General features: G+C 55.4%; 1 protein-coding gene and 1 long non-coding RNA gene across 2 annotated transcripts in view; both read left to right on the top strand.

Annotated features, from left to right (window-relative positions):
* The window catches only part of WNK2 (WNK lysine deficient protein kinase 2), a 191408-nt gene that overhangs the window by 72101 nt on the left and 97009 nt on the right, over positions 1 to 22298 (top strand). Inside the window, exons 4-6 of the mRNA XM_011996877.1 lie at positions 12681 to 12853; positions 13865 to 14085; positions 20273 to 20430. Coding sequence (XP_011852267.1) covers positions 12681 to 12853; positions 13865 to 14085; positions 20273 to 20430 — 552 coding nt within the window. The remainder of the gene's footprint in view (positions 1 to 12680; positions 12854 to 13864; positions 14086 to 20272; positions 20431 to 22298) is intronic.
* Positions 15314 to 18425, top strand: LOC105551573. Its single transcript, XR_001007879.1, has 3 exons — positions 15314 to 15858; positions 18133 to 18139; positions 18348 to 18425. It is a non-coding gene; the product is annotated as an uncharacterized LOC105551573 (long non-coding RNA).

Consider the following 22298-nt stretch of genomic DNA (forward strand, 5'->3'; position numbering starts at 1 on the left):
AAAAAAAAAAAAAAAAAAAAGAAACAGACCTAAAAAAACAAACCGGTGGAATTAATTTTAACAGGTGGAATTTAGTATATCTAAAATATTATGTTTTTGATGTGAATCAATAAAATTAACAATAAGATTCAAAAAAATCTTATTTATTTATTTATTTATTTATTTTTTTGAGACGGAGTCTTGCTTGTTGCCCAGGGTAGAGTGCAGTGGTGAGATCTTGGCTCACTGCAACCTCCGCCTCCTGGGTTCGAGTGATTGTCCTGCCTCGGCCTCCCAAGTAGCTGAGACTACAGGCACGTGCCCCCATGCCCAGCTAATTTGTGTATTTTTAGTAGAGACAGGGTTTCACCATGTTGGCCAGGATGGTCTTGATTTCTTGACCTTGTGATCTGCCTGCCTCAGCCTCCCAAAGTGCTGGGATTACAGGCAAGAGCCACCGTGCCTGGCCCAAAAAATCTTTTAAGAAGATACTATGTCGCTGCAACGTACTGCGCACTTACAGAACATCTCAGCCTGGACTGGCCTCATTTTAGGTGCTCATTAGCCACATGTGTAGCTACTGTTTTGGGCTGCACAACTTTGCTGGGAGAAGCAGTGCTGAGTGTGGGGTTTTCTTTTCTCCAGAAGAGTCAGAACGGTGGCATGAGGATGAGTGGTGCTGAGGTTTGTCTCAGGTATATGTGCGCTCTGCACCTGCCATCTCAGTTGTGGTCCCCAAGGCTCTTGCCACCAGTTCTGGGAGGTACTGAGGAGTCAGTTAATGGGCTTGGGGAGCAGATGTGGGCAGCGGGGCCTAACCTCATCCCCATGCTGCTTTACACTTCCGTGGTCCTCCTGTGGCCCTGATCTCATGCTGCTGGGGCCATCTGTTGGTGCCCTCACTCCCCTGCCAAGCAGCCTGGTGCCATTCCTGGCTTAGAGGGACACCACAGATGTTTGTGCCTGGGTGCATGTTTATTCAGCAGACATCTCGACCTGAGGCCAACACTGGCCTTGAGCCCCAGTAGCCTGGCCTTCAAGGTCATCTTAGCTCTTGGTGATAGCTTGGGCCACCTAGGGACTGTGGGGAGGGAAGGAAGTGAGGCCTAGGTGACTTCATTCTGGGCGTAGGCATAGAAGACTGAGCCAGAACCAGGGCCTTGTACAGTAGCAGGCACCAGAATGCCCAGCCCTTGCTTAGTGCCCAGAGCCACAGGTCTGGGTATTTCCCTATGTTGGAGGGGTGGGATGGGGGGAAGGGCCTGCCTTTGAGGGTCCACGATATTCCACAGACTGTTAGACCCTCACCCACTGCCAGCTTGGGGTGCCCTGAGCCTTTGAACCCTGTGTAGGGGCAGGGCAGCCACAGGGATTGCCCCAGTAGCTTGGCCTCTGCAGCTGTCTCCTCAGAATTCTGTGGGACTCCACAGGATTCCACAGGCCTTGCCCTGGGGCTGCCCTGCCTGCCCCACCCCACAGGAGCTGTTCTTGACGGTGGAGCTGCTAACCCTGCTGACCTGTGTCCCCGGTGCTATCCAAATCTATCTTTAGGTGTCCCTGTGGGAAGTGGCCATGGGGTGGGGCTGGCCCTTTCTAGAAACCAGATACCAGATACATGGTGTGGTCAGATGCAGGAGTGGCCACCTGGCCTGTGCCCACCGGGCTCCCAGTTACCTTGGGTGAGTGCCAATGTGTTCTCCTGGGGAGGAGCCAGGCCTGCAATCAGGAAAGTTTTTGGGGTGGGATGGCCCCATGGGGATTTCTCTTCCTCACTTGTGTGCCTGCTGGGCCAGCCCCATTTTCATTTCATCCTGAGGTGGTTGAACCACTGCTCTGGTCCAAGGCTGAGGGTTCGAGCAGACATTTCCCCGTCAGGAAGTAATGTCAGTGTTCCCTTGAGAACAGGAAAGGCCTCCTCGTTTGGGGCTGGACTGCACAGTGTGTGCTGCCTGCACAGCTGCCTGTCCGTGTTGGGGGGGTGTCTGGGGCCAGCCCTGCACAGTGTGTGCTGCCTGCACAGCTGCCTGTCCGTGTTGAGGGGGTGTCTGGGGCTGGCCCTGCACAGTGTGTGCTGCCTGCACAGCTGCCTGTCCATGCTGGGGGTGTGTGTCTGGGTTGTCTTGCTCTCAGGGCCAGGGCTGCCCCGGCTCCCTGGGGTTTGGTTGTCCTGAGTTGGCTGCACCCTGCTGCCCCAGGGACACCTATCCTGGTTCTCCCTTTTCCCCCTGTGTTCGAGGGAGAACGGATGGGTGTGGGGAGCCTGGATGTGACAGGTTGGCTCTCAGGACTCACACAGGGCCAGGGCAGCCTGCTGACCTCTGGCCTTGAAGAGGGGGGTGGCCATCCAGTGACACGGCACCAGGACTTGTGGCTGAGACCAGGGGCCAGGACTGTGTCCCTCTGCCCCTCACCTGCCCGTGTTAAGCCCACCTGTAGGCAGGAGAGAAGGGCACCTGCATGTCCCTGGAAGGGAGGGGCATGGATTCAAGCTCTCTCCCTCCCTCCAGCCTGATGGCAGGTGCCCTGGGACGAGTTGGCACTCAGACAAGGTAGGTTTCTGTCAGCCACTTCCCCCAAATGTGAATGGTCGGTATCCCCCAATACCCCCAGTCCCATTGGTCAACATGCCGTGGGCGGGGCTGGCCACTGTCCTGGAGGGCCTGTGGCAGCCCTGGGTGATGCTGGGCTCGAGTCCCTCCTGCTCCTGTCTTTCAGAAAGTGCACACAAGGACAAATGCTCATCAGTTCTTCTGACCACAGTAGGGATACCTGCGTCCAAAAGTGTGGATCTGGACCCTAGGGAGGAAGCCCTTTCCCTTTCCCCCCAGAGACCCCCTAACGTTAAGGATGAAGTGTGGATCGTTTCCAAGTTTGTCATTGGCTTCATTTAAGGATGCCGGTCCTTGGGGAGACGCCTGTCCACAGAGGGCTGGGCAGGCGTCTGCTCGGGGCAGTGTGGGCCGAGGCTTAGCCCATCTGGGGACCCGCAGTGCTGAGAACGGGGGTGCTCAGGTGGAAGAGGCTGTGTGGGGGCTCCTTTGCTTTTATGGAGCTCTAGGTCAGCCCTGCAAGCTTTAAAACTTTTATTTGGAAATAAAACACCCGTATGCCATGTGCCCAGCTCCACCTGTTGCCACCGCTAGCTCACCTGCTTCCTTGCTTGGGCTCTGTCATTTCTGGTCCAGCTGAGCACAGATGCAGATGGTGGCGCTGGCCTGGGTGCCCTGCCCTGGAAGCCTGGAGAGTGCAGGCGTGTCCGGGCCCCACCCTGCCTAGTGCCCGGCTCCTCTCGGCTGGGACATCACATGGTATTGGAGGCCTAGGACCAAAGGGGATCCCCTCTTCCTCCAGGACAGGGTTCCCTGGCTGCAGGGTTGTGGGGGAGGGAGTCTTGGTTGTTTAAAGTGGTTCCCCCAGGGTGTGAAAGAGCGTAGGTCCTGCCTGCTTGATCTGCAGTGGGCCAGGCCTCCCCTGGAGGCAGGTGCACTACCCAGAGCCCATGAGGGTGTATGCAGGGTGCATCTTACTGGCCGAGGGCTGGACACTGTGGGGGACGGGTGCTGCTCTCCGCCCAGTACACAAATGGGGAGCTGAGCTGAGAGGCAGGGTCAGTGTCTGAGCCTAGGTTTCACCCTGTCTCTCTGGTTGGAATAGCCTTTCCTGTTCTGTCCACTCTGCCCAACACCAGTGCAGAATGGGGTGTGGTAGGGACGGGCCGAGGGTGAGGCCGGCTGTGGCAGCTGCAGTTCTGGGCAACTCCACCTGTTAGCACAGCCTTGCACCAACCCTGAGGAGACCTCCGACCTTTCCTGTTTTGTGAAGGGGGGTGGGGCCCAGTGAGGTAGAGCTGATGACCCTGCAGCCCAGCCAGGAGCTGACGGGCAGAGGGACTAACTGGACGGCGTGTCACAGCTGCTGTTGGGCAGAGGGTTGGGTCTCCCTGAGGCCCTAGCTGGGTGGGGAGACCTCCATGGGGTGGCCTTCATGGCTGCATTCTGTGGTCCTGCCCTCCTCCTGGACTGCCCACGCATTCCTGCCACGTGGTGACAGCTCCACTGGCTTCCCACAGTGGCCCTGTCTCTGCCCACGATGGAGGGTAATGGGTGGGCCTGGGATGGGGAGGGCTCCTGCAGCCTGCCCTGTGACCAGGGCCCTGCGGTGGGGAGGGTGGGGCCCTGCACAGAGGGCCTGGCCCAAAACTGACCTGCTCATGCTGGGCATGGGGGCTTCCTTCAGGCAGATGGGTGGGGACCCCTGACCTTCCCTGGATCTCCCCTTGCTGCTGGCCCTTATGCTGGGTGCTGGCATGGGGGGCCTGTATGGACTAGGCTCCACCCCCATTACATGTGTTCAGTAAAACCTAGAGGAGTCCCTGGCACGGCTGCCAGCTGGTCCCAGGGAAGGACAGCTGGAGTTTTGTACGTGCTCGAGGGAGCGTGGAGAGTTTGTGATAAGGCCATGGCAGACTGTCTCCACTCGTCTACTGGCTGGCAGGATCAGGCCTTCTCAAAGTTCAACATCCACACACCAGAAGGTGGACAGAACGATGCTGGGCCTGCCTCCTTCTAGACATGATTTAGAGTCACCCACGGACACCCCAAGTAATTGGCACAAGAGCTCCATCTGGCTCAGTAACGGAGGCACTTTCAACAGAATTAGTTATCTCTTTGCTTTGGTCAACTATGCACTGCTAATTTATGGTAGTGATTCAGCTCTGAAGAAAATCCTGTGGGCCTTAGAGTCTTATGAACTAAGAAAAGCTAGATTCCAATAGGAACAATGTGATGGCAGGAAAGTGTGGCAGGGCAGTCAGTGGGAGGCTTTTGGGAGGAGCCACGTCGTGTCCATCAGCTCCGTGGGAATGGAGGTGTGTGTCCTGGCTGGAGCTGGAGACGTGTTTATTCATGTGTTTAGAAACAACTGGTGAAGGGCATCAGATTGCTGACATTTGGGTTCCATGGGAAACATTTCAAAGAACATTTTTAAAAAGTCAGTATTTATAAAATGCTAGAAATGGCATCTTTTACAACTGTTTGAACCTATGATGACACATTTTACATCCCAGCTTACCCCTGGGGCAGGCAGGCACCTACTTCTTTCTGTGTGTGGGTGACAGGGTGAGTACCGGTGTGTATGTTGGGGGGCAGGGTGCCAGGTGGCCTTTAAGAGAGTAAAGCTCACTTGGCACCTCCCCCTGTTCCCTCTGCCCCTCCCTGCCCCCTTTCTTTGAGGCAGGGTCTTGCTCCGTGGCCCAGGCTAGAGTGCAGTGGCAGAATCTTGGCTCAGCTACACCCTCTGCTTCCGGGCTCAGGTGATTCTCCCATGTCAGCCTCCCAAGTAACTGAGACACCAGGCGTGTGCCACCACACCCAGTTAATAATTCCTGCCTCCCTTTTCAGATAAAATAGTATGATTTACAAAAGCAACCAGGGGCCAGATGTTCAAGCTCAGGTTTCTGCCTCAGAGAATTATAAACTTCTTGGAGCCCTTGACAAAGAAGACTGAATGTGGGAAGAGCCCAGTGCTGCCGACTCACCCCTACTGAGCACCTCCTTCTCCGGCTGCACTCACCCAGATGGAGGGCGGCATCTGGGACGGGTCACTGGCATCAGGGTCCCTCTTCTGTGAACATTCTGGGGCCATATCAGCCTCTGTGACTCCTTGCACTCCTTGGCCACTTTTATTTGGTGGTGTTGGGAAAAATGTCCATCTTTATAATGATGTTCTCTTTTTTTGAGATGGAGTCTCACTCTGTCACCCACGCTGGAGTGCAACGGCATGATCTTGTCTCACTGCAACCTCCACCTCCCGGGTTCAAGTGATTCTCCTGCCTCAGCCTCCCGAGTAGCTGGGATTACAGGCGCCCACCACCGTGCCTGGCTAATTTTTGTATTTTTAATAGAGATGGGGTTTCACCACGTTGGCCAGGCTGGTTCCAACTCCTGACCTCAGGTGATCCGCCCACCTCGGCCCCCCGAAGTGCTGGGATTACAGGTGTGAGCCACCGTGCCCAGCTATGATGTTCTTTTTAAAAACATGAATTAGAGAAAACACACAGTGGCTCACCTGTCAATACAGTTGTGTCATTTTGTTGCTCAAGATGAGGTTAAAGAGGGAACTTGGCTTTAAAGGAAGTGAGTGTGTTTTAAGACCAGCAGAGAATGTTGGAGGCGGCAGGTGGAAGAGCTCTGTCAGGCCTGCCCTTCGCTGGCCGGTGGCGGGTGCGCAGTGTTGATATCAAAATGGCTCTGCTGAGCCCACCGACCACTCACTACAGAGCAGGCCCAGCGCCTGCCTCTTGTCCAAGTGGTGCCCTGTTGCCTGGCCCTGTAGTGACGTAAACCGCCTACTGCTCAAACATCATGCCTGCCCCAGAGGCTGCTTCCTCCAGGGACCCCAGACCTGCCCATGCCTTAGGTGGGGTGGCGGGGGGTACCCTCCTCCCGAGGCTGCCTGAAACTGGAGCTTTTCCTCGGGGCCAGGGTTGCCCTGACTGGTAATTTTTGGCACAGTGTGTAGTTGAATATTTATTGGTTTTCTCATTTGTTGGCTGCATTCCCATGGGTTTGTGAACAGCCCTTTCCACATACGCAGAGCCTCCGTGACTATCTGAGCAACTCCAGACAGAGCATGGGGGATGGTGTGGCTTGCTCTGCAGCAGCCATGCCTGTGCACTTGCCAAACCCTGACCTCCTGGAACCAGACCCAGACCCTCCCTCCACTTCGTGATGAAAGGGCAGGCAGGAGCCTGCTGGCCCCCAGCTTGGGTCGACTGGTTCAAATCTTCCAGACCTGGGAATAGCAGGGAGGCCCTTCCCACCAAGAGGGTGTGGAGCGTGTGGGGATGCCAGGCCTCCTGAAGCAGTGAGGACACCCTCCCGGGGATGGAGGGGACAGAAAGGGACACATATATGGTGGAAGTCTCATGCTGTCTTCCCAGTGTGTCCCTGTGGATATCATGGCTTTTGGGTGTGAGCACTTAAGTGACAGGGAGGCGAGTCCTTGGTTAGGCCCAAGCTCTACCAGAGACCTGATGCCCTCCCATGCTGCACCTGGGGCCTCTGTCCTGGGCCAGTTCTCCGTGCATGGGACTACTGTGGACAGAGATGCTCCAGGCTTCCTTTGGTTTTGATTTATGGCCCCATGGAACTGGAGCGAGTCCCTGCCGCAGGCTTGTCTTCCGGGGCTCAGCCTTGCTGGTTCTGGGCACTCCTCTGCCCGAGTGTGTGTGGGGCTCACCTCCTGGTGGGACCCAGTTCTGCCCCTTCAAGGGGTTGGATTTTGGGGTCCTGCCTAGCTGAAAGGGGGATGCCATGGAATCCCAAGTGTGCCCCTGGTAGGTCTGACATCTCCAACCGTTGCCCACTGGGGACTGTTCTGGCAGAGCAGGTGGCCCTGAAGTGTCATAGGAGGGGGCTGCCTGTAGACACCCTGGCACGTTCAGGGCAGGAACCTCTGATGCTCTCAGTCCACACCGAAGGCAATCCCCGGAGGTTTCCCAGGTATCCTGGGGGTGCTGGGAAGGCCTGTTGGGACCAAGAATCTTCTGACCATCCTGACTGTGTGACTCGTGCAGGCCCGGAGGGGCTTTGCTGCCCGGCTTGGAGGGTGTGTCCTGCCTCGCCTGTGTGTGACCCACAGGGCCTTTTTCCTAGAGCAAATAAGAGCTGGCATTGTCCCAGAATGCCTTAAATCTGTTGTCGTCTGATTGATTTTCACCACTATGAGGGAACAAGAGCCGTGAATTTGCATAGCACTGGGGACTTGGTAGGAGGAAGATTGGTGCTCATTGACCTTACCCTCCAGTGTCTGGGAGGGAGGAGTATCATGTTGAGTGAGCAGCCAGGAGCCCCCCGCCCCTGACTCAACACCAAACCTTGAAGCACCGTGTGAGCCTGGCAGAATTTGGGAATCGTTTAGGGATCAGGTGCATCTTCCTGCCGTGGCTTGTTGACTGTGAGCCTTCCTGGTAGGTTAATGAATGAGTTCAGCCCACAGATGTTTATGGAGTTGCTCCTGCAATGCAGGCCAACCGGAGATCAGCAAACAAGCGATGAGGATGTGGACAGGCTCTGTGGGGGGCAGCACCCCCTGTAGGTGGGCTCCGGGCAGGGCTCGGAGGGGGCACACTAACTGACCATTAAAGTACCAAGCAGCCTGGGCGTGGTGGCTCACACCTGTAATCCCAGCACTTTTGGGAGGTCAAGGCAGGAGGATCTGTTGAGCCCAGGAGTTCAAGAGCAGCCTGGGCAACATAGTGAGACCACCATCTCTAAGAAAAAAAAAAAATTAGCCAGCATAGTAGCATGCGCCTGTAGTCCTTGCTACTCAAAAAGCTGAGGTGGGAGGGTCACCTGAGCCCAGGAAATTGAGGCTGCAGTGAGCTATGATCACACCATGGCACTCCAGCCTGGGTGACAGAGTGAGACCCTGTCTCCCCTACCATAAAAATCACCAAGCAATGTGTCATGTTGATTAAAATAGTCGTGTGGCCTGGAATTTAAAATGAGATCCTCTTCCCTTCCAGGCCCACCTCTAAGAGGCACCATTGTTAACCATTTCTGACTTTCGTGTCTTATATTTATCAACTTCGGTAGGTAACTGCTGTGAAAAACAAAGACTGTAGTGCATGCAGGGTACGCCCCCCACCTCCTGTTTCTTCTTAGTCATTTAGAATGTGAACATTTTGCTCTGAAACTACAATGAAATCTTTTACACGTTACTGTTGGTGCTAAAACACTGGCAAAAATAACTTGTGCTATAAATGAGTCTTTGAGTTTCTCCTAGAATCAAGGACTAAGCGCACTGAAAGGGAATCGTAAACTGACATGCTGTTTCCCAGAGAAGGCTTCCTGGGCGAACTGGCCTAGCTGAGCACTGCCATCTCCTCTCCAGCTTCCTTCACCCCCAGGGACCTCGAGGGTCACCCTGGGTGCATGTTTTTCTGTTGTGTTGTGTTGTGTGTTGTGGAAACATTTCTTCTGGGAACTTGTTCCACCTAGACTGCATGGGAAGTTAACTTTGAGCTCCTGCATGTCTGAAAATGAGTCCGGGCCGCCTGGCTTCGTGTCCATTTGGCAGGGTATAGAATTCCGAGTTAGCACGTTGAGGACACTGTCCCCGCCACCTGCACCCAGTGTCTCCTTTTGGAGTCACTGCTCATCTGGGCCGTCTTTTGTGGATAGGACTTGCTTGGGGTGCTGACATTTCACTAGAACAGCCTGGAGGTGGGCTGTTCATTTACTCTGACCTGGCCTTGGTGGGCCGTTTTATTCTAAATCGTTCTCCTTCCAGCTCAGGGAAATGCTATTCTACCATCTTTTTATACTTCGTGGTTCCTGTTCCTAGAACCCTTTTGACATAGTTTGACTTCCAGGCGGTTCTTCCATGTCTCTTAATGTTTCTCTTCTATTTTCTTTCTTCTACTTCTCTCATTTGGTCTTTGGATCTTTTTCCTTTTTTTGTTTTTACATATGAAAAATTGAAGGGTAATTTGCATGTAATGAAACACACAGAACTTATGTGTGCAAGTCGAGCTCTGACAAACGCACATAGAGGTGCAGCTCACGTGTGCTGTTATGATGTGGAACATGTCTCTCTCACCCCCGACCCCGAGATCTCTTGGCTCCCACTTCTACCCACCCCAGAGGCAACCATTATTCTGATGGCATCCCCCAGATATTAGTCTGTCTTTTCCAGAGTTTCACATGAAGATGGGGTCCTACCGGACATAGTCTTTTGTTTGGCCTCTTTTGTTCGGTGCGATGCTTTCGGCCTTCCCCTCTGCTGCTGAGAGGCAGGAGTGTGCTCCTTTTGGCTGCTGAGCCATGACCCCATTTGGATGGGTGCAGCACGGTTCATTCACCTGGCCCCAAACGTTTTTGTGGTTTCCAGGTGGGGCTAGGATGAATTATGCTGCTTCCAGTATCCAAGTCCATTTTTTATGGACTTATGTTTTCCTTCCTCCCAGATGGATCCTGGGAGGGGAGTGGCTGGACACAGAGCAGGTGTGAACCCTGCCAAGCCGTCCTCTGAGGGCTGCACCACCTGAACTGCTGGCAGCAGTGTGCCAGGTGGGGCTCGCTGTTCCCCAGCCTCCCCAGCAGCTGGAAGTATCCATCTTTTTTTTTTTTTTTTTTTGAGATGGAGTCTCGCTCTGCCGCCTAGGCTGGAGTGCGGTGGCGCGATCTTGGATCTTGGCTCACTACAAGCTCCGCCTCCTGGGTTCACGCCATTCTCCTGCCTCAGCCGCCCGAGTAGCTGGGACTACAGGCACCGGCCACCACGCCCAGCTAATTTTTTTGTATTTTTTGGAGAGGCAGGTTTCACTGTGTTAGCCAGGACGGTCTCCATCTCCTGACCTCATGATCCGCCCGCCTCAGTCTCCCAAAGTGCTGGGATTACAGGCGTGAGCCACCGCGCCCGGCCGTATCCGTCTTTTAATTTAGCCTTTCTGGTGGGTGTGGGGTATATCTCAGTGTGGTCTTTGTTGGCATTTTCCCAGTGACTGATGATGCTCAGGCACTTTCCGTGTGCTGTTGGCCATTTCTGTGTCTTTGGTGAAGTATCTGTTCACATGTTTATTACTGAATTTCAGGAGTTCTCTATACATTCTGGATCTGAGTCCTTTGTCAGATATATGTATTGAGAATAGTTTTTCCCAGTTTGTGACTTGACTTAAATAAATAACCATTTTTTTGGAGATGGGGTCCCGCTGTGTTACCCAGGCTGGTCTCGAGCTTCTGGGCTCCAGCCATCCTCTGCCTCAGCACCCCGAGTAGCTGGGACTCAGGCGTGAGCTACCGCACCTGGCTTAAAGAGTCGTTTTTGATGAGTAGAGCATTGTTTGCATTTTATTGTCTGGATTAAACATGAACTTTTTTGTACGCAATGTTTCACTGGATTGTGGAATATCTTATTTCTAAAATAACACTGAGCTTGTTAGGAAAGGCAGTCCCTATCCCTGTGTTAATTTGCAAGAGCTCTTTCTCGAGTGTTCCTTTCTCAATAGAAGCTTGATTTTACTTACTTGTGTCAACTTCTTGAGTCTTTATGGGAACATTAATTAGATGTTTTTGAGAGTTGCCGTTGGTCTCTGAATTCTTTGTTTTCTCGGTTGGCCCCATCACGACAGTGGCTTCTCTGGGTATTGCCTGGCCCTGTGGTGATAGTCACCACGAAGTCCCATACTGGAGTGAAGGGGCGCATGAGGGTTCTTGCTGTGGGGAGGGGTCTGGCGGGTTGATGGAGGAAGAAGGGTCTCATGGCCGTGGCCGCATTTGGGATGTAATTTTTTTCCCCGAGATGACCCTTGTCGCGATCCTGCCGCCCGCTTCTCCTCTCTGCTTTGGAGTCTGGCTTGCTTGACGTTCTTTGGGCCTTTCCGGAAGGATCCAGGGGTCTGGGCTTGCCTTTCCTTTCACTCTGATCTCTCCCCTCATCAGTCCAGATTTCCTTGCTTTCTGTCTGTTTAGAATTCCCTGGAATTGTGCTGTTCCGTGTTCAGTTATGTTTCTAGTTTCCTTCTGAAAATACACGTTTCTTTTCTGACGTTCTCATGGGAATGGTGGCACGGAGGCCGGCATTGCTCCATGGGCTCATTGGACCAAGACAAGGAGTTGATCCTGGGGGCAGGATCCCGGGTGGAGGTGAGAAGGGCATGGCATGTGTGCAGCAGGAGGAGAGTCCTTGACTGGGCCTTTGGACATGGCTATCACCTCGTGAGGGGAAGTTGGAAGCACATGGAGCCTTCAGGACCATGTGGGCTCCCTGGATTTATTCTGAACCCTCTGTGGAGAGAATCTGTTGAAGTATTTGGGGGAAGGGAAGGGCCAGGATCCAGGGGGACTGCAGTGAGGAAGGAGGTGGGAGACAGGGTGGCGAGGGATGGGTGACGGGAGTCAAAGGGGAGAGGTGGAGGTTGGGCAGGCGGCGGGAGGGTGGCCGGTGCTGGGGCATGTTTGAATGTGGTGCCCGGGGTTGGTGGTCCCCTTGTGGGATGGTGGGTAGAGCGGGCGTGTGGGGTATGCACCTGACCAGGGCTCCCGGGTGATGATGGTCGTGTTTGTTTGCTGTTTTCTATTGTAAACTTAGGTCAGTGATTGGTTCTGCTGGCTTGTGTGGACACAGTGGGCCAAAGGTCTGGGGAGGTAATCTGCTGTGTCCCTCCTGCACTGGAGGGCCTGGGCTGCCCTCTGGGCTGCTGGCTGGTCAGTTTGTCTCTGCTGGGGCTTTTCTCTTCCCTCCATTCTCAGCTGTTGTCTCAGTCACCTGTCCACGTCTCCTCTGTTCCAATCTACTGGGCCCTGAGCACTTCCTCCGAGTTGTGTATACATTAGAAGTAAACTGATGGTTCATTCTTTTCACAAACACACAGAATGGGAGTGATTGTGGAGGAGGCAAAGGCCTTAGAGGTGTATTTTTGGGAGAGGTGCTCAAGTGTGGCTGTGTGGATTTACGAGACCTTCGGCTTCCTAGGATGTCTTTTTGCTGAGGTTCCTTTGTGGGGGCTGTGTCCAGGGTTGTGGGGGCCTAGGAGTCAGCAGTTATGGTGCCAGTGTCTGCGTGCGCCTCTGTCGTAGCCGCTCAGCTGCCTGTGGGTACGGGAAGGGCTGGTCCTACTGCGCCGCTGGGATGTGACACCGCCGTGTCCCCTCCTGTGTCCCATCTCTTGCTCACTTAGCATGTCTCTGGCCCTCTAGGACCGGAAGCTCACCAAGCTGGAGCGGCAGCGGTTCAAGGAAGAGGCTGAGATGCTGAAAGGCCTGCAGCACCCCAACATCGTGCGCTTCTACGACTTCTGGGAGTCTAGCGCCAAGGGCAAGCGGTGCATTGTGCTGGTGACCGAGCTGATGACCTCAGGGACACTGAAGACGTAAGCTCCGCTTCCAGAGGGCTGGGGCAGGTCCTGGCATGGGTACAGGGCCACCATAGCTGGGGGTGAGGTCTTGGGCTGCTGGGGCGGTCCTGGCTGGTGCCTGTGGGAGGCTGTCTCCTCTTTCCTCTCCTGTGTGGGATGCCAGGAGGTGCTTGACTTCCCAGGGAGATGGTTGATGTGTCTCTGGTGTCTGGGCCTTGTTTCTGGCTGGGGTTCTGTTTCCGCCTGGGAGCCAGCCCGGCACATCCTCAGGCTCAGGACGCAGGCTGGGCAGGGTGCACAGTGGGGACTGTGGGATTCTGAGGACGTGGAGGTGGTTAGCGAGGGTTGGGGAGTGGGGAGTGGGGTGGCCACGGCAGCTCGTTGCTGCTCACTAAGCCCCTAGTCTGCACTGTGGGGATGGGGGCTCCCCGCCTGGTGCTGTATCCTGGGTCCACCTGAATCGTTGGACCCTGCAGCCTTAGGCAGGGCTTCAGTGCCCCTCAGCCAGGCGGTTTCCCTCATAGGTGGATGTGCTGCAAGGAGAGAGCCTTTTCTCAGCTTCACCCACCACCTCCTCCTAGGTCACAGCTCAGGGCAGGCCACACAGGTGGCTAGTGGCAGGGAGAGCCCCACCTGGCCCCTGTGGTTCTAACAGGCCCTGGGCTTTCGTAACCCTCACCCCCGCACCTGAGCATCTGCTGGCCGGGACTCTGTCCTGCCTTGGGCAACTTGTAAGTCAGCCTGGCACCGTCTCCCCATGAGGCCAAGATGGAGCTTAGTATGAGCTTTAGCAGCCAGGTCCTTGGCATGAGGGGAGCAAGAGGGTCGTGAGCCCACCCTGCTGCCTGCTCAGGGGCCTGGCTCCAGGGCAGAACTGTCCGGCCTTCCCATCTCACCTTCACTACCTGTCGCAGGTGTGCGTCGTGTGCACTGGAATGGACTTCCTGAGCAGTGTTAGGTGGGGGCTTTGCTAGGGGGCCGCTGCCGGTGAGCTGCTTGGTGAGCTGTGCCTGTGCACCCCTGCAGGTACCTGAAGCGGTTCAAGGTGATGAAGCCCAAGGTTCTCCGCAGCTGGTGCCGGCAGATCCTGAAGGGCCTGTTGTTCCTGCACACGAGGACGCCGCCCATCATCCACCGAGACCTGAAATGCGACAATATTTTTATCACCGGACCAACTGGGTCTGTGAAGATTGGCGACTTGGGCCTGGCCACTCTCAAAAGAGCGTCATTTGCCAAAAGTGTGATAGGTAAACCTGCTTCCCCTCCCCAGGCCCTGGGAGCCCATGAGAAGCCGGGCAGTGTTCAGGGCTGGCGAGCATCCAGTTTTGTTCAGACCTGGTGCAGGAGACCCAGTGGGAGGAGCGTCTGGGCACGGGAGCCTCAGGCCGGGGTGTCTGGGCTACGCCGCCAAGCCTTTGGTAGCTCAGCTGGAGGGCCTGCCCACTCGTTGGATTCCCAGGCCACTTGGGCTGGGACAGCTGACTTGGCTCCCTCCCTCCCCTGCTGCCCCCGCCTTGTCCGACTCTGGCCCCAGATGGTCTTTGTGTTCCCTCCCTGGCTTGGGTGCCAGCTCTGATTGTCTAGCAGGGGAGGTGGGCTGGGTGCCGATGCTCGCGGTATGTGTGGGCGCTGTGGGCACTCGGGAGAGGGAAGCTGCCCTGACCACAGAGGAACTTGGGAAGTTTGTAGCCAGTGATGCTGCAGCTGTCTCAGTGGGCAGGAAGGGGCCACCCAGGCTGTGAGGCCCGAGACAGTGAGAACTTGGAGTATCTGGGGAATCCACATACCTGCGGAGCGGGGCACACAGCAGGCGCTGTGCACAGGGGAACAGGGCGCCGAGTAATTAATTCAGTTTGTTGGGCATTTCAGGCCTCGGTGCAGGCGCCCTTCCTGTGAGAAGCCTTCCCAGTCTTCCTTTGGGCTGAGATGCCCTCGACCCTAGGGACAGCTTCTTTGCAGAGACCAGGGGTCTGCGTTGTGCCATGTGCCTGGTCCCACGTGTGTTCCTGGCACAGTGGGTGTGAAGTGTCCACTGGTCCTGGGTGGGGCCTCCACGGACTTTGAAAAGATGCCTGGGTGGTCGTGGAGCAGCTGTTTCTGGGGTCAGGATGATGGGAAAGCTCCAACATGTGCAGGGCAAGAAGCATGGGTCAGGGCTCAGGAAGCCCAGATGGGACCCGATCGGATTAGACTGGGAGAGGCTCCCTGATTTTAAGACCCAGTGTGCCCCTAATGTGAGGGCAGGACAGTGAGCAGTCGATCTTGGGGCTTTGTGAATTCTTAGTTCTGCTGCATGTTTGGGGACAGAACTTGGCAGGTATGGGGAAAATGAGACTCCAGAGCTGCTTTGGTTTGGGAAGTGTCTTCAGAATGTGACATCTGGGGCAGGGTGGCTGCCCGGGGGTGGCCCTGTGGACACAAGGCCTCTGGCATTCTGGGGGAGCTGAGTGGTGGGGCATAGGGGCTGACCCAGGGTTCAGTTTCCCCATCTGTGAAGTGGGTGTATGGGTGAGGGTCTCCACTCCCTCCTGGAGGGGCTGAGAGCAGGGGCCCAGGACCGTGGAGAGCCCATTCCCCAGGGCTTTGAGCTCTGCACACTTTCTGGGCAGATTTTGCAGGTTTGGCCTCGGAAGTGGTAGGAACCCAGGTCTCAAACCCCGGGCGCAGTCGGGTGGCAGGAGGGAGGCTTGGGATCTCCCACTCAGGAGTCAACACTCCTGGAGGAAGAAGCACAGCCCACTGTGAAGCGGCCGCCCTGCCAGAGCCCCTCGGCTTCCTCCGGCTGGGTGGCTCTTTGCCCTCTTGGAGATGAGGTTTTGAGTTGCTGGATTGGGTTGAGATGAAGGCCAGGTGTTTCCAGCAGGCACAGTGCGGAGACCTTGTGACCCGCATGGTTGCCTGGCTCTGTGGGCTGCCCCTTGTCACGCCAGCTTTTGCTCTGCTGGAGTCCAGGAAGCTCTGGTTAGAGAGGCTGCAACCAGGGGTGTCCTCAGCTGCTCAGGCTCCTAGAGAATGAGGCTGTGTTGATGTGACACCCCGGGGCTCTGGGCAGTAAGGCCAATCTTCAGCAAGGGGCCAGCAGCTGGCAGGGGTGGAAGTGGGGGACTGTGGCCAGATCGGGGGTTCCCCTTAGGCCCTATTACCTAGGTGTCCCCCAGCTCCTATGAATGGGAGCCCCAGATCTATTTATAGGAGCCCCCCAGGCCTGTTAGTAGGGCTCCCCTGGCCTGTGAATGGTGTTGGCTTCGGCAACCCACAAGTGCTGGCCCTGGTGGTAAAGGGGACCAACCCTCCGGGCGTCTGTGTCCTTCTGGGATGCATGGTCCTGTTGGAAGGACAGCCTCAGGCCATAGGCCCCTGTCTCCTCAGGAGGAGGGCCCTCCCTGCTCACCAATGAATGCCCTTGGGGCAGTTGGTGCTGTGGGCCCCTTTCAGCTGAGGCTCTCAAGGTCTCCTCTTGCAGACAGGAGAGGAGAGCAAGTAGGCGTTTGGTTTTCACTTTACGTGTGGCCTGTGCGAGGGACCAGGGTCAGCCACCGGCTTCCCAGGGCTGCTCTGGGAGGGACCTGGGTAGATTGAGGGAGACAGGGTCCCTGTGCCCAATGTCATTCTCATTGTGAGGGCCCCGACCATGACCCTTGGGCCTAGCCATGTGAATGAGCAGGGTCTTGCGTGCCTCAGAGGTGCCCTGCCCACCTGGGAGGGCTTCCTGGAGGAGGTGATGATGGAAGCAGATCCAGTGGTGAATGAACTGAGGAGGGGCCAAAGTGAACCGAGGGTGGTTAAAGCAGAAAGAGCCACCGGCTGCCCTGGATGATGGGAGGGGTTGGGCTGTTGAGTGGCTGTGGCACTTTATCCAGACCCTCTTTGCATCCCCTAAGCAGCACTCAGGGGGGCTCCAGGCAGTGGAGCTGTTGCTGCCAGCAGGTGCTGCCTGCTCACCTGCCCCCCTGAGAGCCCGCGAGGTGGGTTCTGCCTGTCTGGTGAGAGGAAGGATGAGGGCCGTCTGTGTTGGTTTGGTTTTAATAGAAATGGTGAAGATAGTTAGGGCTAAGGAATCTTTTGATTTCCCTAAAGAAAGTCATTGGTCTTTCGTTACAGATCTGGAAACAAGCAAACCCTAATGCAGGGTGGTTTTCAGGGGATACAAGGTGATTTTGGCACGAGGCTGGAGTGGGTCCCTCCCTCCTCTTATCTGGCCAGAAGCAGGGACCCCACCCTCCAGGAACCGAGACTGCCTAGTAACCACAGAGGGCTGAGCCACAGCCGTGCCAGAGCCCTTATCTGCCTGCGGCAGGAGGGGTCTGGGGAGGGGGCTGTGTGGGGCCTACACTGCCAGTCGGCACAGGCAGGCCCTGGCCTGGCTGAGGGAGACAGAGCCCTGACATCCTGACTTTTGCACAGTTGTTTGCAGGGACTTCAGGTGCAGATGAATGTGCAGAGGGGGCTGCGGGCAGGGGTGCCCCATTGGGTGGCTCTGCAGCTGATGGCTGTCCACGGAGTTGGGGGCAGTGGGTGAGACTGTCCACTGGACACACACATACACGCCCATTTTTAGAATTCAGATTTAAGTGACTGCAGTTTGAGGGAAAGATAAAAAGAGTCTGAGTGCGTCAGTGTCTGAGCACCAGCGTCTGAGCATGTGCAAGAGTGGGCTTCATGAGGGGGTCCCTGTGCCCCCACTCAGAGCTGCCCCTATATCTGTGATCCACCCCTCAGAGCCAGGTTGTCTGGGGCCTTGGAGTAGTTCCTACAGAGTAGCATCCTTGGTTCCTGATGGTCTCAGAAGAGCTGGAGCCCAGGGACACTGTCACCTCTGTTAGACCCCCCAGTACTGGGCTGGCAGCCAGGCCATTGGGGTCCTTGCAGGTGCCAGAGAGTGGCTGGCTCAGCTCCTGGCTTCCTGCCCAGCAGCCCTGGGGTTGGGGCTCCCTTGAAGCTTTTTCGTGCATACAGATATGGCCGGGCTGAGGGCCTAGGATGTGGCTGTGGGGCTCCCCGTCATACCCTCCTAGCAGGAAGGAGCTTTGTAGAAGTCCCTCTCTGCAGTCACAGGGCTGGGGTAGCGTGGGTGTCATTGTGGACAACCGAGGTGGCCCTGGGGAGTGAGTGCTTCCCACCTGTGGCTTGGGACTTTCCCCTGAGTCAGCCGTCACGTCTCCCTGTGTGCCCGCTGCCATTAGGAGGGCCTCCTTGGTGGCTGTGGCAGGTCCAGGCCCATGCAGCAGGCAGTGAATCCCTCCAGGTGGCTGCCAGGGGACCCCTGGACACATCAAGAGAGTGGGAGAGGACAGGGAGCAGGTGTTCATGTTGTGGTCAGGCCAGGCTCCCAGCCACAGCTCAGGCCACTTCCTTTTGTGGCATTTTTGCTTCCTGCTCCAACAGGGCCGCTATTTAGTGAGAAGCTTAGGAAAGGAAAGAAACTTAAAAATATTAACTTAAAAATTATCAGTACAGGGCCTGGCACAGTAGCTCATGCCTGTAATCCTAGCACTTTAAGAGACTGAAGCAGAATTGCTTAAGCTCAGGAGTTGGAGGCTAGCCTAGGCAACACAGTGAGACCCCTGTCTCTACAAAAAAAAAAAAAGAGAGAAAAAAAGAAGGAAAGGGGAAGGAAGGAAAGAGAGAGAGAAAAAGAGGGAAAGACAAAGAAAGAAAGGAAAAAAAGATAAAGAAATTAGCCCAGCGTGGTGAACACCTGTGGTCCTAGCTACTTGGGAGGCTGAGGTGGGACGATTGCTTAAGACTAGGAGGTCAGGGTTGCAGTGAGCTGTGTTCATGCCACTGCACTCGAGCCTGGGCAACAGAGCACGATCCTGTCTCAAAAAAAAAAAAAAAAAAAGGCTAGTGCAGCAAATTTTCAGTATAATCATGTGGTTGAAAAACCCAAAAGGATAAAAGTTTCCAGCACCAGGTCCCTCCACTCAGCTCCTGTTGTTTCTCATGGGTTCTTCCAGAGTTCTGTGTGCATAGACTGAAATCTAAACGATATTCTGGTCCCAATTTTTATCTAAAACGTTAACTTTAAAAAAGAGTGGCCAGGCATGGTGGCTCACACTTGTAATCCCAGCCCTTTGGGCACTTTGGGAGGCCGAGGCAGGCAGATCGTTTGATGTCGGGAGTTCGAGAACAGCCTGGCCAACATGGTAAAACCCCATCTCTACTAAAATACAAAAAAATTAACTGGGCATGGTGGCGGACGCCTGTAGTCCCAGCTACTTGGAGGCTGAAGCAGGAGAATTGCTTGAACCTGGTGGGTGGAGGATGCAGTGAGCCAAGATCGCGCCCTTCCATTCTAGCCTGGGGGACAGAGCGAGATTCCGTCTCAAAAAAAAACAAAAAGTAACACATTTTAAATTGAAATGACGGGTAAACAAAACATGTGCTTTTAAAACGCACTAATTAGTTAGCATGAGCTTTTAAAAAGAAACTAGAACATTTTGAAGACCTTCCAAAGTCAACAAATATCCAGACATTAAAAACATCCGTACTGAAGTCTCTAGTCGCCTTTCCTTGCATTCAGCGTGACAGACACGCACCTGGACTTATGTTAATAAAAAGGCCTTTCCAGTTACTGTGTTATGAATGCAAAAGCTTATTATAGAGAATAGAGAAACCCCAGACCAATATAAGTAAAAGAAAAATCAGCGCTCGCGCCCGCAGACATCATCTTGCCCTGGGAGTTTGGTTTTGCACAGGTGAGACCAGCCGGCACGTCTAGCCTCATGATCATTTTGCTCAGCCTATGGTAACTTCGCCACGTCCTTAAAACTTCAGTCAAGACACTGTTTGTGCATCTCTTGTGTTTAAGAGCCACGTGCAGTTCCCTTCTTAGCAACTCTGTGGTTCTGTCAGTGGGCACCATTTTCTACCCCACCCCCATTCAGGGGCGCTGTCTTCGGTGTTGCTGATTGTTGTACTTGCTGTGTGACACTGTTGTGGGGTGGGCTGAGTGTACCCAGCCTTTCCCCGCGTTGGGACATTTAGGGGTTTTGCGGCTTTAGGTAGCTCTGTAGTAACCCAAGTTCTTTCTGCTCCAGGGCATCTGAACGTGGCTGCAGCCAAGCCTGTGGCAGGATCACAGTGTCCACAGGCGAGGGCGTGCTCAGGGGTTTGCCTCCTTCCAGGCTCGGACCCCGTCCCCTGGGAAGTCGTAGCCTCCCAGCTTATGAGCAGGGGATGGCTCTGTCACCTGATTTCTAACTCTGGACTCCTGTGGTTCCAGGTGGAACTTTTGGAACCCCTCCGTCTGTAAAGCACACCTGTGTCCCAAGTGAGGGGCAGGGCTGGCCCTGGGGTCCAGGTGTTCTGAGTGTGCCATGGGATGTGGAGGGGACATGGGGCTCTGGGCAGCCAAAGCTCCCGGGACACTGGCTCCAGCTCTTCCTGGGCCCGTGGCCAGCTGACCACTGTGTCTGTTGCTCCCGGGCGCAGGTACTCCCGAGTTCATGGCGCCCGAGATGTACGAGGAACACTACGATGAGTCCGTGGACGTCTATGCCTTTGGGATGTGCATGCTGGAGATGGCCACCTCGGAGTACCCCTACTCGGAGTGCCAGAACGCGGCCCAGATCTACCGCAAGGTCACCTGTGTGAGTCCACCTGGCCCCTTGGTTAATTAATAAGGACATGGAGGCCTTGGGCCGTGCCCTGGGCTGGGCTCCATGTGCCTCTGTGAAGCCCTCCTGGCAGCTGGGTAAAGAAGGAGATTGGCCATTTTACAGAGGGGGAAACGGAGGCTTAGTAGGGGGTTGGTTACTCCAGGTCTCCTACCTGAAGTGATGGTGGTGCATGGGGCGCTGTGGGCAGTGCTTAGCCATGGAGGCTGTTGCTCTCACAGCAGGGACGGTGGGGAGACTGAGACTCAGAGCGGCTGGAGCTTCACCATAGCCCCCTGCCCGGAGGCGTGCCCAGGCCACCCATCCCCAGTGCTCACACTCTGGGCTGCCCATGGCTGCCTGCTTTCCTATCTTATTTTGAAACAATGGTTTGATTTCTTTTTCAGCTAAACCAGTCACCCCTACACCAAGTGTGTCTCTAGGCAGTCGTTAGCACCGGGCAGCTGGGAACATTAATCCCTGTTTTGCTGTCGCTGTGGTTTTTTTTCTTTAATCGGATGGCTTCAGCTGCATAAACAGATCTGTCTTGTCCTCCCTCTGTGGTGGCCCCGCTGGGTGGGGGGAATGCAAACAGAACATCTGGAAATGGAATGGCCAGGCCGAGGCTTTCTGTGCCTGTTTTCTGCACCGTGCGTCTTGTCGTGAAGCCCAGGGGCCTGCAGAGCTGTCCCTGACACGTGGTGTCCACACTGAGGGCCCAGGCTGCCCTGATCCCTGCAGTCCCTGCTGTCTCCACATGCTGCCTGACTGGATGGGGCCGCGCTGCCCCTTAGTGCTGCTCTGTGGCACCGTGGCTGCTTCTGCCGGTGCACCAGGGGCTGTGGTCCTCAGCAGCTGTGCAGCCTCACCCTGACCCATCCCTCCTTCCTGAGCCCTCCTTGCAGATTACTTGCATTTCTGTCCCTTGGTTGTTGTAAATCATCAGTCGCTTGGTTGTTCTGAGCCCCTCCTGTGTGCTCTTGAGGACGTGGGAGGGCAGACAGAGTTCTTGGCTCACTTGTGGGCCTGGGTCAGAAACTTCACAGACAGGTGCACAGTTTTCCATGGGTGCTGGAAGGAGTAGGGACCTGCGGGCTGTGTGCAGCGGCCCTCCAGGGAGGCAGGGATGGTCTGCAGCAGGGGGAAGTGGGCGCTCCAGAGATCAAGAGCTCCATTTGCCAGGACTTGGGGTGCTGGTGTGGGATGGGAGGGCCCCTGGGTTCACTGTGGAGGGTGGATGGTGGTCTGTCCGGAAGCCATCCCAAGGGGCTGGTGGTGCTCCTTGACCCTGGGGGTGTACACTACTGGGCAGAGCCCTTAGGTTCTTCACTCCTATGTCTGCCCCAGGCTGGGGGCTCCAGCAGCCTCGGCAGATGGTCGTGAGCCCCTACCGTCCTCCCTGACCTTGGGAAAATTTAAGCTTTATATTCTGTGTTTTAAGAGTCAGGTGAAGCTTTTGAAGGCTGGATCATGTTGAAGGAAGAAGAATGTGATAGTTGGTACCCTCCATTGTGTTTAAAATTTTTAAAAATTAGTTGCTCATACACCGTCTCACTCGGCTTCCAACACAAAACAACCTAGCAGATTGCAAGCGGCACCTGGCCCCGCCCTGCTACTTCTGAGGTTTGAGTCCGATTGCAGGGCTTGCCCTCTGCTCCCTTCATGCACAGCCATCGGCTGGGCGAGGAGCCACCGTCCCTCAGGCTGCCACCTGCACCCCCCTGCAACAAAGCCGCATGGCCTGGCCCTTTCCCAGCAGCAGTGACCACAAATAGTACTTCTGCACACTCAAGGAGGAGGTGTAGGGAGGAAGCCCAGGCGTGGTTAGAAAGGCCTGGCTCTGTGGGAGGCGTCCCATCCTC

This window comes from Mandrillus leucophaeus, unplaced genomic scaffold (assembly GCF_000951045.1).
Source record: "Mandrillus leucophaeus isolate KB7577 unplaced genomic scaffold, Mleu.le_1.0 Scaffold527, whole genome shotgun sequence".
NCBI classification, from domain to species: Eukaryota; Metazoa; Chordata; class Mammalia; order Primates; family Cercopithecidae; genus Mandrillus; species Mandrillus leucophaeus.